The sequence below is a fragment of the Drosophila bipectinata genome, chromosome XR, assembly GCF_030179905.1.
Source record: "Drosophila bipectinata strain 14024-0381.07 chromosome XR, DbipHiC1v2, whole genome shotgun sequence".
Classification (NCBI taxonomy): Eukaryota; Metazoa; Arthropoda; class Insecta; order Diptera; family Drosophilidae; genus Drosophila; species Drosophila bipectinata.
In genome coordinates this window covers 9,761,398-9,775,081 of record NC_091735.1, presented here as the reverse complement: position 1 = coordinate 9,775,081, position 13,684 = coordinate 9,761,398, and the positions used below count along the sequence as shown (strand labels likewise).

The following is a 13,684-nucleotide window of genomic DNA, read 5'->3' as shown; positions in this document are numbered from 1 at the left end:
AATCGAGGTTTCCAAAGACAAGTTGAAAAGTCTATGAAAAGGTTTTCACAGAGCCCTGGCACGGTGTTTTAGCAATAGCCTGGTACTCCATCGGCGCCTGGCGAATAAACCCTTTTGGGTTTGACCCTTAGAAGTTCAGATAATAAACTATTCTCGATTTTCTGATTGAATTTTGTATGCCTCAGACTGATCTGTCGTTTCACGCGGAGAATAAGTTGTTTGAAAAATTCTTGCGAATAGATCGGACATGTCCTGATCAGAGGTCGCAGATGAATTTTCATGTCGCAGATGAATTTACATGTTTACGCTTAGTTAAATGTTATAAAACTGCTTCGGATCCGGAGTAAATTGTATCCGGCAGCGACGAATATAATTCCTGTAACATCCAGCGTGATGCACGGTAAAATTTAACCGACCTAGTAGATATCTTGAAAAATCTATACTACTGTAGGTTTTTTTATATTTAAAAAAGAGCCTGTTTTTAGTGTTTTTTTTTAAGTTTGTGAGACACCTTGTAAGCCGAGAAGGATTTGTTGATGCGGACGGATATTTCCATGGCTTACATGGGTAAAAAAATGTATTTAAGGTATGGTAAAATTTTTCTTAGGTGACATTTAGATCGGTGCATCAAATGTATCGATAATGCTAATAAGTTTGTGAAAATCAGCTTTACGGAAACAGCGAATCTGATTTCCCACGCTACCAGAAGACTTCTGATCGATACCAGAAATGGTTTCGATTGAAACCTTAAGCGTGGGGTAATATGGATCCTCTAGGTTTGAAAGGGTCAAAGCTCTGAAAAGAGTGGTACCAGATACAAAACATAAATCTAAAAGCCGAGCTAATAAATTTCTAACATGGTTAATTTGACCTAGGGACATGTCAAACATGCCCGCGGTGAAGTCATGGTCCATGATAAGTGATAAATTGGTGAGCTATCGACATAAGATTCCAATTTAATTCTGGAACTTTTAAGGTACCCAGAGCTACGAGGTGGTTACGATCGGTCATAAGATTAAAAACGGATTGAACAGCGGACAAATGATGCCAGTGTGTGGGCGGTTCAGACGAAGGTGGTATATATGACCATGTAATGTATAAAGATTTAGCGGACAAAATGATTTTAATTCAAATAAATTCTATGTCACCAAACTGTTTTGATTTCACCTCTTCAGAAGCAAGCAAGCAAGGGAGTCTACTGAAAAGAGGACTCTACCCACCACCCTTCGCAAAGGTCGATCAGGTCTAAAAGTGGTATACTTACTTGGAAAATTTTCGGAGCTAAAGATCTCCGGCTTTAACCAAGTTTCTGTTAAGGCTATAATATGGGTTGCAAAGAGAGAACTATCAGAATATAGTTTAAGGAGTTTGCTACGTAGCCCACTAGTATTCTGATAGGTAAGTGTTAGGGAGGATATTAGTTTTTTGAATTAGTGGGCGAAGAAAAGGTGGAATGTTGGTCAGTGATTCTAATATGTGGAAGTTTCGCTCCCACTGGTTTTAAAACTTTTTTCTTTAGGGTACTAGGCGGATGTTCTTGGACCAAAATGTTTTCTGGCCAAAAACTGGTTGAACAAATCGTCTTGAACATCATCATATACATTAAGAAATTGTTGAATTCAAACGGTATATGTATATACACATATGCATCGCGGCCTTATAAAGGGATATTTAATCCATTTGTAAGTGTTTTAAACCTATCCTAAGCGACCATAGTCGAGCCGGGATTCCTTATATTGCTCCAACATTTAATTCATTTCTGCCAAACTGGACTCAAAAACTTCCTCTTACATTTGCAGGTCGGTGCCAATCCACTCCAAGTTCCGTCGCGTCTGCATGTCCGTTCCACTTGACCGAGCAATGAGTGGCCCTTGGGGCAGGCGTATTTTATATTCTCCCCCAGAGTGAATTTCTTGCCCATGACAGTAGTGTTTTGCTTAACATCCGGCGACCCGCAAGAAAACGGTACTAACGGAAAGACAATATGTGAAGACATGGCACTCACACTAAGTTCTGTGGCTACTCACTGTGCTGGCAGATAAAGTGCAAGTAGTCCAAGTTGCAACCGACATCGTTCCACAACCAGTTGCGACCTCCATCTAACACCACACAGTTCTGTTCTCCGTTGTAGTTGTTTGGTTGGTCCTTTCCCCAAGTAGGCTTTTGCACCACTTCACCTAGAAGGCAAAGAAAAGCATTAAATGAAAACATTTTTATTCAGAAAATATATATAAAACAGGGGTGGGCAAGCCCATGGCTCCTCCAAAAACAATGCTACACAAATTCCGAGGCAGGTAGCGGGCCCGACCCCGCGGTCCCGAGTTTGCAACAACAATTATTAAGAGTCCGTTTGCGCACAACGCGACGCGACGCAACCATCGCGAGGGTGGTGGTTGTTGTTGTAATTTGTTGTTTGGCCGAACTGCGGCTCCGACCGTTAGATTTCGTGCCCACCACTGATATAAAATAATAAAAAAATTTATAGCTAACTTCTAGCGGAGCCGAATTTGATATACCCTTGCAGTTAAGATCGGATATGAATCCCAAATATTAAATATTTTGGGCCGATCGTTATGCGAATTTTAATTTAAAATTAAATTATTAGAATACATAATTTAAAAAAATTCTCAAGCTTCTATCTTCAAAAATACCAAAGTTGGTATATTTAACAGATGCCATATTCCTATTGTTCAGTTATATGGCGGTTATAAGATGTAGACGGCCGACCCCAATGAAATTTGGTGGGTTTAATCAATTGGAAAAAAATAGAATCTATAGTTCAAACTTTTTATCTTTAAAACCACGAAATCACACGTTGGATCATTTCCGATCTTGCAGTTATAGGATATAGTCCATAGGATTTAGGCGGCCTATCCTTATGAAATTTGGCATGTTGTATTATTCTGCCAAAAATTTGGTATGTCGTATTATTTTTCCAAAAATAAAATCCATAGGAAATCCCAATCCTTAAAACATTAAAGTTATAGAATTTCCGGTTAAGTTACATGGTTACATGGCAAATATAGTAAATAGTCGGCCGAACCTTTCTGTTCCGACTTAAGTGCAAAGAAGGGTGTTTGCAAAGTTTCGAGTCGAGAGCTTTAAATCTGAGAGACTAGTTCACGTAAAAACAGACCGACGGACATGCTCATATCAACTCAGGAGGTGGTCCTGATCAGGAATATATATACTTTATAGGGTTCAAAATTATATAATAATAATTAACCTCTGAAAGAGTATAAACAGTGTAGAACAAATGTTAGTTTTATTTAAGTAACTACCATCTTGAATTTTGGAGATTCGGGATGATGGAAACAAATTGATTGATGGAAACAAATTAGTGCACACAGACAAACAGAAGAGGAAGAAAATAATTTAGAAGAAGAAGAAAAAAAAAATGATTTTTTGGTTCGGTTTTTCTTAAATAATTTCTAAACAAAAAATTGGATTGGGATAATTGAGGATTCAATCGACGCGTATTTAAAATAAAAATGTTATTAGTCTGGAGACTCTAATGTCCCCACCACCTTTATTAGTATTAAACTTGTAGTAGGTCTTTACCTATACAGATCACAGACCGGAAAAACACTATTACTGGATAAAACTTCTTACCGTTCACCCATTTCCAGGTCCGAGACGTAATCCCAGGCTCCTTCTGGGCTCCAATCCAGACAAGCTGCGGCTTCAGTTCAGTCTTGCGTCTCTCCAATTCGGACAGTATATACTGTCTTGTGGCGCCTCTGAAATCGTAAGCCAAGTCGCCACCTATTGATAATGGCCGGATGCTATTAGTTTCTGGTTGCGGTTTAACACACCAAATACGAGTATAACACTGGTAATTAATACTTACCAGTTTGCCTGCAAATGGCTTGAGCTCTATCAAAACTCTCTCCTTTTGTAATGTGGAAGTCGTAGCAGGTTTTGGAGAACGTTGTCACTACAGTGTCTACTCCGAGCTTGGGGCTCAGGCAGCGGTCCACGGAGAACTCGTCATTAGTAAAAGTCTCTACCTCGCACAAGCTCAGACTGCCCTCCACCCCTACCAACTGAATGACCACAAATTGCCCGACCAGTGGTCGGGCACACGTAAAAGTCTTCACGACGCCCTCATCCAAGGTTCCAGGATACCAGGCACACAAAGGATTTCGCTGCAAGTCAGCGCTGCTATTGCCCACACGGATCTCGAGATCCTGCAATGGCTGGTGTCCGCAGCATCCGCGAGTCGTGATCCGCACAACATGCACCGTTTGCGGCGTTAGAAGGTCAACACGCCACCAGGGTGACGGCTCCTTTTGGGTCTCCGAGCACTCTTGGCCATCAGGATTCTAAAAATGCAAAAAAAAAAACTTGATTACGATTTATGAAAAGCATGAAATTTAAGAACTAAGACCATGGAAAAAATCTTTCGTCTATTACACCCATTTCTTTTTTGATTACATTTTTCCATAAATCCAAAGCTTTTATATGGTTACTTTTATATAAAACATAAGTCTAAACACTTTTCCCTTATGGAAAAGTAAAGGACTCACTTTGTTGCCTGGCTTGCCGTCATTGGCGTAGCTCGCAGGACCACTGCGAGTGTAGGAGCTCTGGTTGACAGGCTTTCTGTACGCCACATTAACTCCGCAGAAGGGAAGTTCTCTTTCCCATCCCGTCCGATCGTCACACTTGATCGAAGTAGGCCCAAACAGCTCGTAACCGGTATCGCACTCGTAAAGAGCTTCTGTAATTCCAGAATTTCCCAGTACTGTTCGTACTTTGGAATTTAGCGGCACCGCCGGAGGACCGCAAACTGAAAGGAGCATGAAGTCATTAAATCATTCAATAAATTTCAAGACCATGATAAAATTCGAATTTGGTAGAGTGTATACAATTATAGATAAATATTAACTTAATATTGTAGTTTTTTTAAAAGTGCTTAGCTTTGAATTGTAAAGATTAAATTTTCGATTCTATAAAGTACACGCGTAAATAATTTATTTGAAGCACCTTTTCAGTCGATATTAGCAGGTCCAACAGCGTTTATTACAATACAAAACTTAAAAAATACCATTTCCAATCGTACAATTATATGGACGCTATAAGATATATTCAGCCGATCGTTATGAAATGTGGTAGTTCGGATCAACTGACCAAAAGTAGTACGCAATCTAAGTACGCAATCTAGTCTCTCAGTTTTAAAGCTATCGACTTCAAACTTTGCACACACCCTTTTTTCCTTTGCACGCAGAATATAAGTCGGAACGGCCGGAATCGGCTGACTATATCCTATAGCTGCCATATAACTGATTGATCGGAAGTGGTATAACTTTGGTGTTTTTAGAGTTGGAGAGTTCAAATTTAACACGAGTGCTATTTTTGGTAAAACATTACGACATGCTAAATTTCAGAAGGATCGGCCGACTATATCTTATACAACGAACGGAAATTACCCAACTTTCGTTTTTTTATACCCTTGCAGAGGGTATTATAATTTTGGTCAAAAGTGTACAACGCAGTGAAGAAGACATCTCCGACCCTATAAAGTATATATATTCTTGATCAGCATCACCTCCTGAGTTGATATGAGCATGTCCGTCTGTCCGTCTGTCCGTCTGTCTGTCTGTTTCTACGCGAACTAGTCTCTTAGTTTTAAAGCTATCGACTTGAAACTTTGCACACACCCTTCTTTCCTTTGCACGCAGTATACAAGTCGGAACGGCCGGGATCGGCCGACTATATCCTATAGCTGCCATATAACTGGACGATCGGAAATGACCCAACTTTTGTGTTTTTGAAGATAGAAAGGTGGAATTTAGTACAGATTCTATTTTTGGTCAGTTGATCAATTTACCAAATTTTATTAGGATCGGCCGACTATATCATATAGCTGCCATATAACTGACCGATCGGAAATTACCCAACTTTCGTGTTTTTGAAGATAGAAAGCTGTAACTTAGTACTGATTATATTTTTGGTCAGATAATCCGACCTACTCAATTTCATAAGGATCGGCCAACTATAGCTGCCATATAACTGAACGATCCAAAATGTTTTTTGGTAGAAATACCAACTTTGGTATTTTTGAAGATAGAAGTTTGGGACTTATTTTTAGATTTTATATTATAATAAATTGGGTTATATTATTTTATTCTCATAAGGATCGGCCAACTATATCCGATGTTTGCGATATATATACGGTTTTAACTGCAAGGGTATATCAACTTCGGCTATTCCCCCGAAGTTAGCTTTCCTTTCTTGTTTTCCATTGCTTTTGCAATAAACAATAGAGTTAAAGCCAAATTGTGTAAAAATTTTAAAAGTCAGATTCCCATCATCATTGCATATACATACATACATATATGCGATTTTTTTTTGACACAATAGAACTTTCCCAGAGTTGATCTTTATGTAAAATGTATACATAAGAACATTTATGAAAATTTTAGAAATATAGCTGCATCTCAAAAATTTTTGCCGGAAATTAAATCCTATTAACGATGGGAATGGGGGCACCAGTTGGAAAATTTTGTATTCCCGCTTACCACGAGGTCAAGTCGAGGTCAAAATCGGGGCGGGAGTGGGACACGCCTAATTTGCTTCAAAAAAACCCCTCTCTTGTCTCGTTTGCAAGTTATCAATTAATGCTAGGAAAATTACAATAAAAATAAAAAATTACAATATAGATAAAAGTATGTATAAACATAAAGAAAGTGTATAAACATCTCGAGTTACGTTGATGATTTCATTTATTCCCATGCAAAAGGCAGTTTTTTGCAAAAAATTTGGAATTGTTGCCATCCTGTTTAACCGGAGATATGATATTGCTACACTTGTGAAAGGGATAATTAATCCTTGAGCCCGACCGCCCTTTTCCATGAAGGGTAAAAATTAGTGAAACAGCCAGCAGTCGCTTAAAGACCATATTTGTATGTACGATGTTAAATGGGTTAGGAAAGCGATTGCAGGTTGGTCGCGTAACCATTACAAAGGTTTCCCAAATACCGTTATGACAACAGCGACCACTACACAAAGAGTACGGGATTTATATTTTCTGCACGTAGAAGAGCGTAATGCATACAACTTGTCAGCCGGGTTAACATTTTAGCTTTTTAATAGCTAGATCTAACCTTTTGGAAATTGGACCCTATATACATTTAAGTAAAATTCTGATAACATAATAAAAGAAATGTAAACAAGAAAGGAAAGCTAACTTCGGGCCGAAGTTGATATACCCTTGCAGTTAAAGCCAGATATGTATATATCGCAAACATCGGATATAGTTTGCCAATCCTTATGAAAATATCATAATAAAACCAATTAATTACAATAAAAAATGTAAAAACAAAAAAAACTCAAGCTTCTATCTTCAAAAATACCAAAGCTGGTATTTCTACCAAATACCATTTCTGATCGTTCTGTTATATGACAGATATACAATATAGTCGGCCAATCCTTACGTATTATTTTGCAAAAAATAGCATTCGTACGAAATCTGAACTCTCTAACTCTAAAAACACCAAACTTATACCATTTTCGATCAATCAGTTACATGGAAGCTATAGGATATAGTGGACCGATCCCGGTCGTTTCGACTTATATACTGCGTGCAAAAGAAAGAAGGGTGTGCGCAAAGTTTCAAGTTCATAGCATAGCTTCACTAAGAGACAAGTTTGCGTAGAGACAGACGGTCATCCTTATATCAACTCAGGAGGTGATCCTGATCAAGAATATATATACTTTATAGGGTCGGAGATGTCTCCTTCACTGCGTTTTGCACTTTTGGACAAAATTATAATACCCTCTGCAAGGGTATAAAAATCCAGCATTTTAAAAATCATGAGTTAGTCTTAATCAAATGCAAAATATTTTACTCTTGCTTAAGATTTTAATTAAGAAGCTTTATATGTTTGCATTTAGTTCTGTAGCTGTGTACCGATAGTGTAGTGTACAAATATAATATTGATTTATATTTATATTTAGATTGAATAATTCTAATAAGGAAGTCTTTAAAATAGACGATATGTCAATTACGATTACTTTATAAAAATTCTTAACATTTGCTATTTATTTTCAAGTTTGCATCCTTAATTCTTAATTTTATTAATAAAAAAGATTTTACAAGTTTTTTAAATATCTTCCAACATAGCTTTTGCAGCACATGAGATTGTGACAACACTGCCAACAGAGTCAAAGCAGTACACGCTCGTTTTTATCACGTATCTAAAACTTGGGAAACTGGTAAGGCAAGAATCCCAAAAGCCAATTGGCCTCATGCTCTCAGCTTGGTCATTTGTTTACATATGGCCAGACGTCATCGTACCACTGACCGGAAACTTTCACTTCTCTTGGCCAGCTGTTTTTCTCTTTCTATTCGGATATCTCAAATCGATTCCGTTCTGAATTTTTAAATTCCACATACTTATGTACATACATAGCAAAGTTGGTATTTCTACCAAATACCATTTCCGATCGTTCAGTTATATGGCAGCTTTAGAATATAGTCGGCCGATCCCGACCGTTTCGACTTATATACTGCATGCAAAAGAAAGAAGGGTGTGTGCAAAGTTTCAAGTCGACAGCTTTCAAACTGAAACAGTAGTTTGCGTAGAAACAGACAGACAGACTCAGGAGGTGATCCTGATCCAGAATATATATACTTTATAAGTGTGTTTGCACACGGTTTAATATGATGTAAAATACCGGTGTAAAAAGTCGATGACGAACCTGCAATCCACGCCCAAAGTTCTTAAATGCATTTTTGTGACAAAACAATATTATACATACATAAAATTATAGAAATACACAATAACAGGAAGGGAAAGCTAACAGGAAGCTTCGGCTCCGCCCGAAGTTGATATACCCTTGCAGTTAAAACCGGATATATATCGCAAACATCGGATATAGTTGGCCGATCCTAATGAGAATATGATAATATAACCCAATTTATTATAATATAAAATCTAAAAAACGTCCCAAACTTCTATCTTCAAAAATACCAAAGTTGGTATTTCTACCAAAAACCATTTCCGATCGTTCAGTTATATGGCAGCTATAAGATATAGTCAGCCGGTCGTTATAAAGTTTGGTAGGTTGGATCAACTGACCAAAAATAGAAGCTGTACTAAATTCCGCCTTTCTATCTTCAAAAACACGAAAGTTGGGTCATTTCCGATCGTTCAGTTATATGGCAGCTATAGGATATAGTTGGCCGATCCTAATGAAATTTGGCATGGCGTAATGTGTTGCCAAAAATAGCTCTCGTGTCAAATTTGAACTCTCTAACTCTAAAAACACCAAAGTTATACCATTTCCGATCAATCAGTTATATGGCAGCTATAGGATATAGTCAACCGATCCGGGCCGTTCCGACTTATATACTGCGTGCAAGGGAAAGAAGGGTGTGTGCAAAGTTTCAAGACGATAGCTTTAAAACTGAGAGACTAGTTCGCGTAGAAACGGACAGACAGACAGACGGACATGCTCATATCAACTCAGGAGGTGATCCTGATGAAGAATATATATACTTTATAGGGTCGGAGACGCCTCCTTTACTGCGTTGCACACTTTTGGACAAAATTATAATACCCTCTGCAAGGGTATAAAAACAGCAATAGAAAAATGCAAAGACAGTCGGTTATTAAGGATGTAGTCTCATGTGTGAGGTTGAAAAAATCGATTTTTTTTCACATATTTCGATAGTATTGTTTATTAAGAATGTACTGCTAAAGTTTCAAATAAAAATATCAAATAATGACAGAAATACAGCCCATAATCGAGAGCGCGCCTACACCCTTGCAGAGGGTATTATAATTTTGTCCAAAAGTGTGCAACGCAGTAAAGGAGACGTCTCCGACCCTATAAAGTATATATATTCTTGATCAGGATCACCTCCTGAGTTGATATGAGCATGTCCGTCTCTCAGTTTTAAAGCTATCGACTTGAAACTTTGCACACACCCTTATTTTCTTATAGCTTATCCTATAGCTGTCATATTGATTGATTGGAAATGGTATTACTTTGGTTTTTTAAAGTAAGAGAGCTCCCATTTTACATGAGAGCTATTTATGGCAAAATAATACGACCCATCAAATTTCATCAAGATCGGCCGACTATATCCTGTCATATAACTGAACGATCGGAAATGACCCAACTTTCGTGTTTTTGAAGATAGAAAGCTGTAAATTAGTACAGATTTTATTTTCTGGTGAATCTGACCTACCAAATTTCACCAAACGATCCGCCGACTATATCTTATAGCTGCCATATAACTGAACGAAAGGAAATGGTATTTGATAGAAATATCAACCTTGGTATTTTTGAAGATAGAAGCTTGGGACCTTTTTTTAAAATTTTTATTTTAATAAATTTATTACATTATGATATTTTCATAAGGATCGACCAACGATATCCGATGTTTGTGATATATATCCGATTTTACCTGCTAGGGTATATCAACTTCGGCTCCGCCCGAAGTTAGCTTTCCTTTCATGTTTTTATGGATATTAAATATTTTGGGCGTGGCTTCCGAGTTCGTCACAGGCTCTTCAAGAGGTTTTTATACCCCTGCAGACGGTATTATAATTTTGTCCAAAAGTGTGCAACGCAGTGAAGGAGAAATCTCCAACCCTATAAAGTATATATGTATATTCCTGATCAGGATCACCTCCTGAGTTTATATGAGCATGTCCGTCTGTCTGTCTGTTTCTACGCGAACTAGTCTCTCAGTTTTAAAGCTATCGACTTGAAACTTTGCACACACATTCTTTTTTTTGCACGTAGTATATAAGTCGGAACGGCCGAGATCGGCCGAATATATCCTATAGCTGCCATATAAGTTATTGATCGGAGATTCTGCAACTTTGGAGTTTTTAGAATTAGAGAGTTTGAATCGGATATGGTTGACCGATTCTTATGGGTATTGAAGTATTTGCCAATTTTAGTATAATCTGAATTATGAAAAAGGTAAAAAGTTGTATCTCCATTATCATGCAATTTATAGTATATCCGAGGTTTATAAGCACTATAGGTTATAGTCAGCCGATCCTTATAAAATTAGGCAGATCGGATTAAATGACTAAAAATAGCATCTAAAGAAAGTCTCAACCTTTTGACTCTGAAAAAATACAAAAGTTATGGCATTTCCTTCAAAGGTATGGTATTTTGACATAATTTGAGTTCAATAGCGTTCAAACTGAGAGAAAAGTATGCTTAAAAGAAAGGCAGGACAGAGGGAAAAACAAACATGCTTATATCGACTTAGGAGGTTGACCTGATGAAGAATAAGAATCTTCACAATATCTCGTTGCTTAAATTAGTTTTGGCCAATATTACAATACATAATATTGTTTGGCCAAAATTACAATACATATGTATTCTAGTATGTATTCTCTAGATAAACCTGTGGTCAATGAGGCAAATATAATTCACTTGGATTCTAAGGCCACTGACTTACTGAAAAATTTTGTGCAAAAAGATGGATTTGGGCCAATGCTACCGGCTGTGGAATGGAGTGGATGAACTTACTTTGGCAATTTCCAGCTGTGCACAACGTCAGCAGTATAATGAGGGGCATTGGATGCGAAAAAGTCGTCACCGTCGCTCCTCTCAAAACTCTGAACAATGACTTGCGACTCAACATTGTTCGCTGGTGGCAGCTGGCGACGTAGCCGATGTTGACGATGTGGTTCCTGCTCCTTAAGTTTTTGCTCATGTTCATTAGCTCGGGGCTACACAGTTGTTTTTGTGGCATAAACAGCGAATAATTTATGCATACACTAGGCAATTATTAATTTTTCTTTGGAAATACACAAGCATAGGTAAAACATGCATATAGTTTGAGCTTCACTTATATATTTTCACTCTTCATTCACATGCCATATATTTTCCATAGCATAATAAATATGATTTCATATTACAGTAAAAAAAAACACAAGTGATTATGCATTGTAGTTGTTAAGAAAAATCACAGTAGTCGGTCGTTGACTCCTTTACCGCTGAAATCAAAACACAACCGCTTTCCTAAGTATGTATACGTAGAGAATCGAATGCGTCGCTTTAAAACTCTTGCCCGATCCAAAATGTAAAAGCAAACTTTAAACGGCTTTCCCCCTTTTTTGGCTTGTAACTCTATCATTAATATTAAAAAATAAAAAATATTGCTCACGAGCACCGGTACTGCCTGGTCGCTTGGTGGTGACTTATTTCGACGTTGTTCTCAAGGTTGCAACAACCACGACTATTTCTTCAGCCAAGGAACATTCATACTATGGTATACTATGGGTACACATCGGGGAGAATTCCACCAAAATAAAGCAAAAACTTTTATTCAGGCATACATGCACCTCCTCCTAATTATCAGCTTTTCTTCAGGTTAATGTCCAGTCTTTGGAAGTCTTTGAAAAGTTTCGAATTAGTTCCTGACTTTGGCACTCTAATTAATATCCGAGTGATAATTAAAACAGAATGGGAAAGTAAACGACGACCGCTTTAATGGCAAACTTGAAGAACTGGATCAAATACTTGTTTTGAATTTTTTTTACACATTTACTTTGTGCTTTAATATGATTTAATGGAGGACCGATTTGGGTTACTCGTCAAAAACCAAACAGTGGGATTGGGCAGACTCACTCTTTGACCAGTTCTCACAAAAAAAATTAAAGACAGAGCTCACAAAAACAAAAACAACACACAAAACAATGAAAAATAAATAAAATATAAGAAACTTTCACGTTGGGGCTGAATTGCACCTTCAGCCCATAAGATGGTAAATTAAAAGGAAAAAAAGATTGGCTACATATGAACGTGAATTCATAACTAATTTTTATGTAAGTTGGCTAAATGTAGCCAAGCACTACACTCTGCACACCGCACACACCAAACCAAACACAACACAGACTTCGGAATTTTAGGTGGCAAAATGCTGCAACTTCCAAACAACAAACCGTCTCGATCCGCTCCGAGCGCTGTTAACGTCTGCTTTGAATGAAAGTTGACTAATAACTGGTTTTCCTTTGGGCCGTTTTAGTTCACAGAAGTTCACGACGCAGTCCAAGTCAGGCCGCCCGATCAAGCTAGATTCGAAGTATTATGAGCTTACTGGGCTTCGGACCAAGTCGGTCCGTCTCCGACTCCGGTTCCGAAGCGGTACGAGCCGTCGCCGTCACAAAAAGGTTAATTCGTCGCTCGACTGGTTCTTGCTAGTTGCACTAAAATAAACACACAATGAAGAGCTGATTTTGAGAGAGTCTAAAATTCAATACCCTTTCCCATAACACAGTGCGACAGTGGTTTGGAACTTTTGAAGAGACCTAGTAGGAATTGTTCATTAGGTCGAGTATAGTATAAAACCATGTTTGAAATTTTTCCTACACCCTCAAATCTTGATGTATTGCGAAAAAACGGTTTTTCGAAAGTGTTTTGCTCTTAAAAATTCCTGAACGCGCAATTTTGGGCCGATTTTCAAGTTTTTTATGTTTTTCAATAGTTAAATGTGGTAGCTTTTGAAAAAAAATACATCTTCAATTTATTTAAACAGAAAGGACACAAATTTTACAAAAGAAACTGACTTTTTTGAATTTTTGTCACGTTTGTCGAACTTTGACGCCATTTTTTCGGTACAACTTCCAAGAAATGGTATCATTCTTAACACATATTAATATTGTCTCATTAATCCTGAATAAAACAACACCAATTTCATTTCAAA

General features: G+C 37.6%; 1 protein-coding gene across 5 annotated transcripts in view; it reads right to left on the bottom strand.

The window, feature by feature from the left end:
* fw (CUB and Sushi multiple domains furrowed) overlaps positions 1-13,030 on the bottom strand; it is a 54,328-nt gene extending 41,298 nt beyond the window's left edge. For 3 of the 5 annotated variants that reach the window (XM_043211232.2, XM_043211228.2, XM_070276413.1), the window contains exons 1-7: positions 12,924-13,030; positions 11,506-11,975; positions 4,530-4,792; positions 3,851-4,325; positions 3,613-3,765; positions 2,028-2,177; positions 1,792-1,968 (exon numbers count right to left, since the gene is read on the bottom strand). In XM_043211232.2, the coding sequence (XP_043067167.1) occupies positions 1,792-1,968; positions 2,028-2,177; positions 3,613-3,765; positions 3,851-4,325; positions 4,530-4,792; positions 11,506-11,731 (1,444 nt within the window). In that variant the 5' untranslated portion in view covers positions 11,732-11,975; positions 12,924-13,030. The remainder of the gene's footprint in view (positions 1-1,791; positions 1,969-2,027; positions 2,178-3,612; positions 3,766-3,850; positions 4,326-4,529; positions 4,793-11,505; positions 11,976-12,923) is intronic. The other 2 variants (XM_043211231.2, XM_070276412.1) reach the window with 2 other exon arrangements.
* Positions 13,031-13,684: the final 654 nt, after the last annotated feature.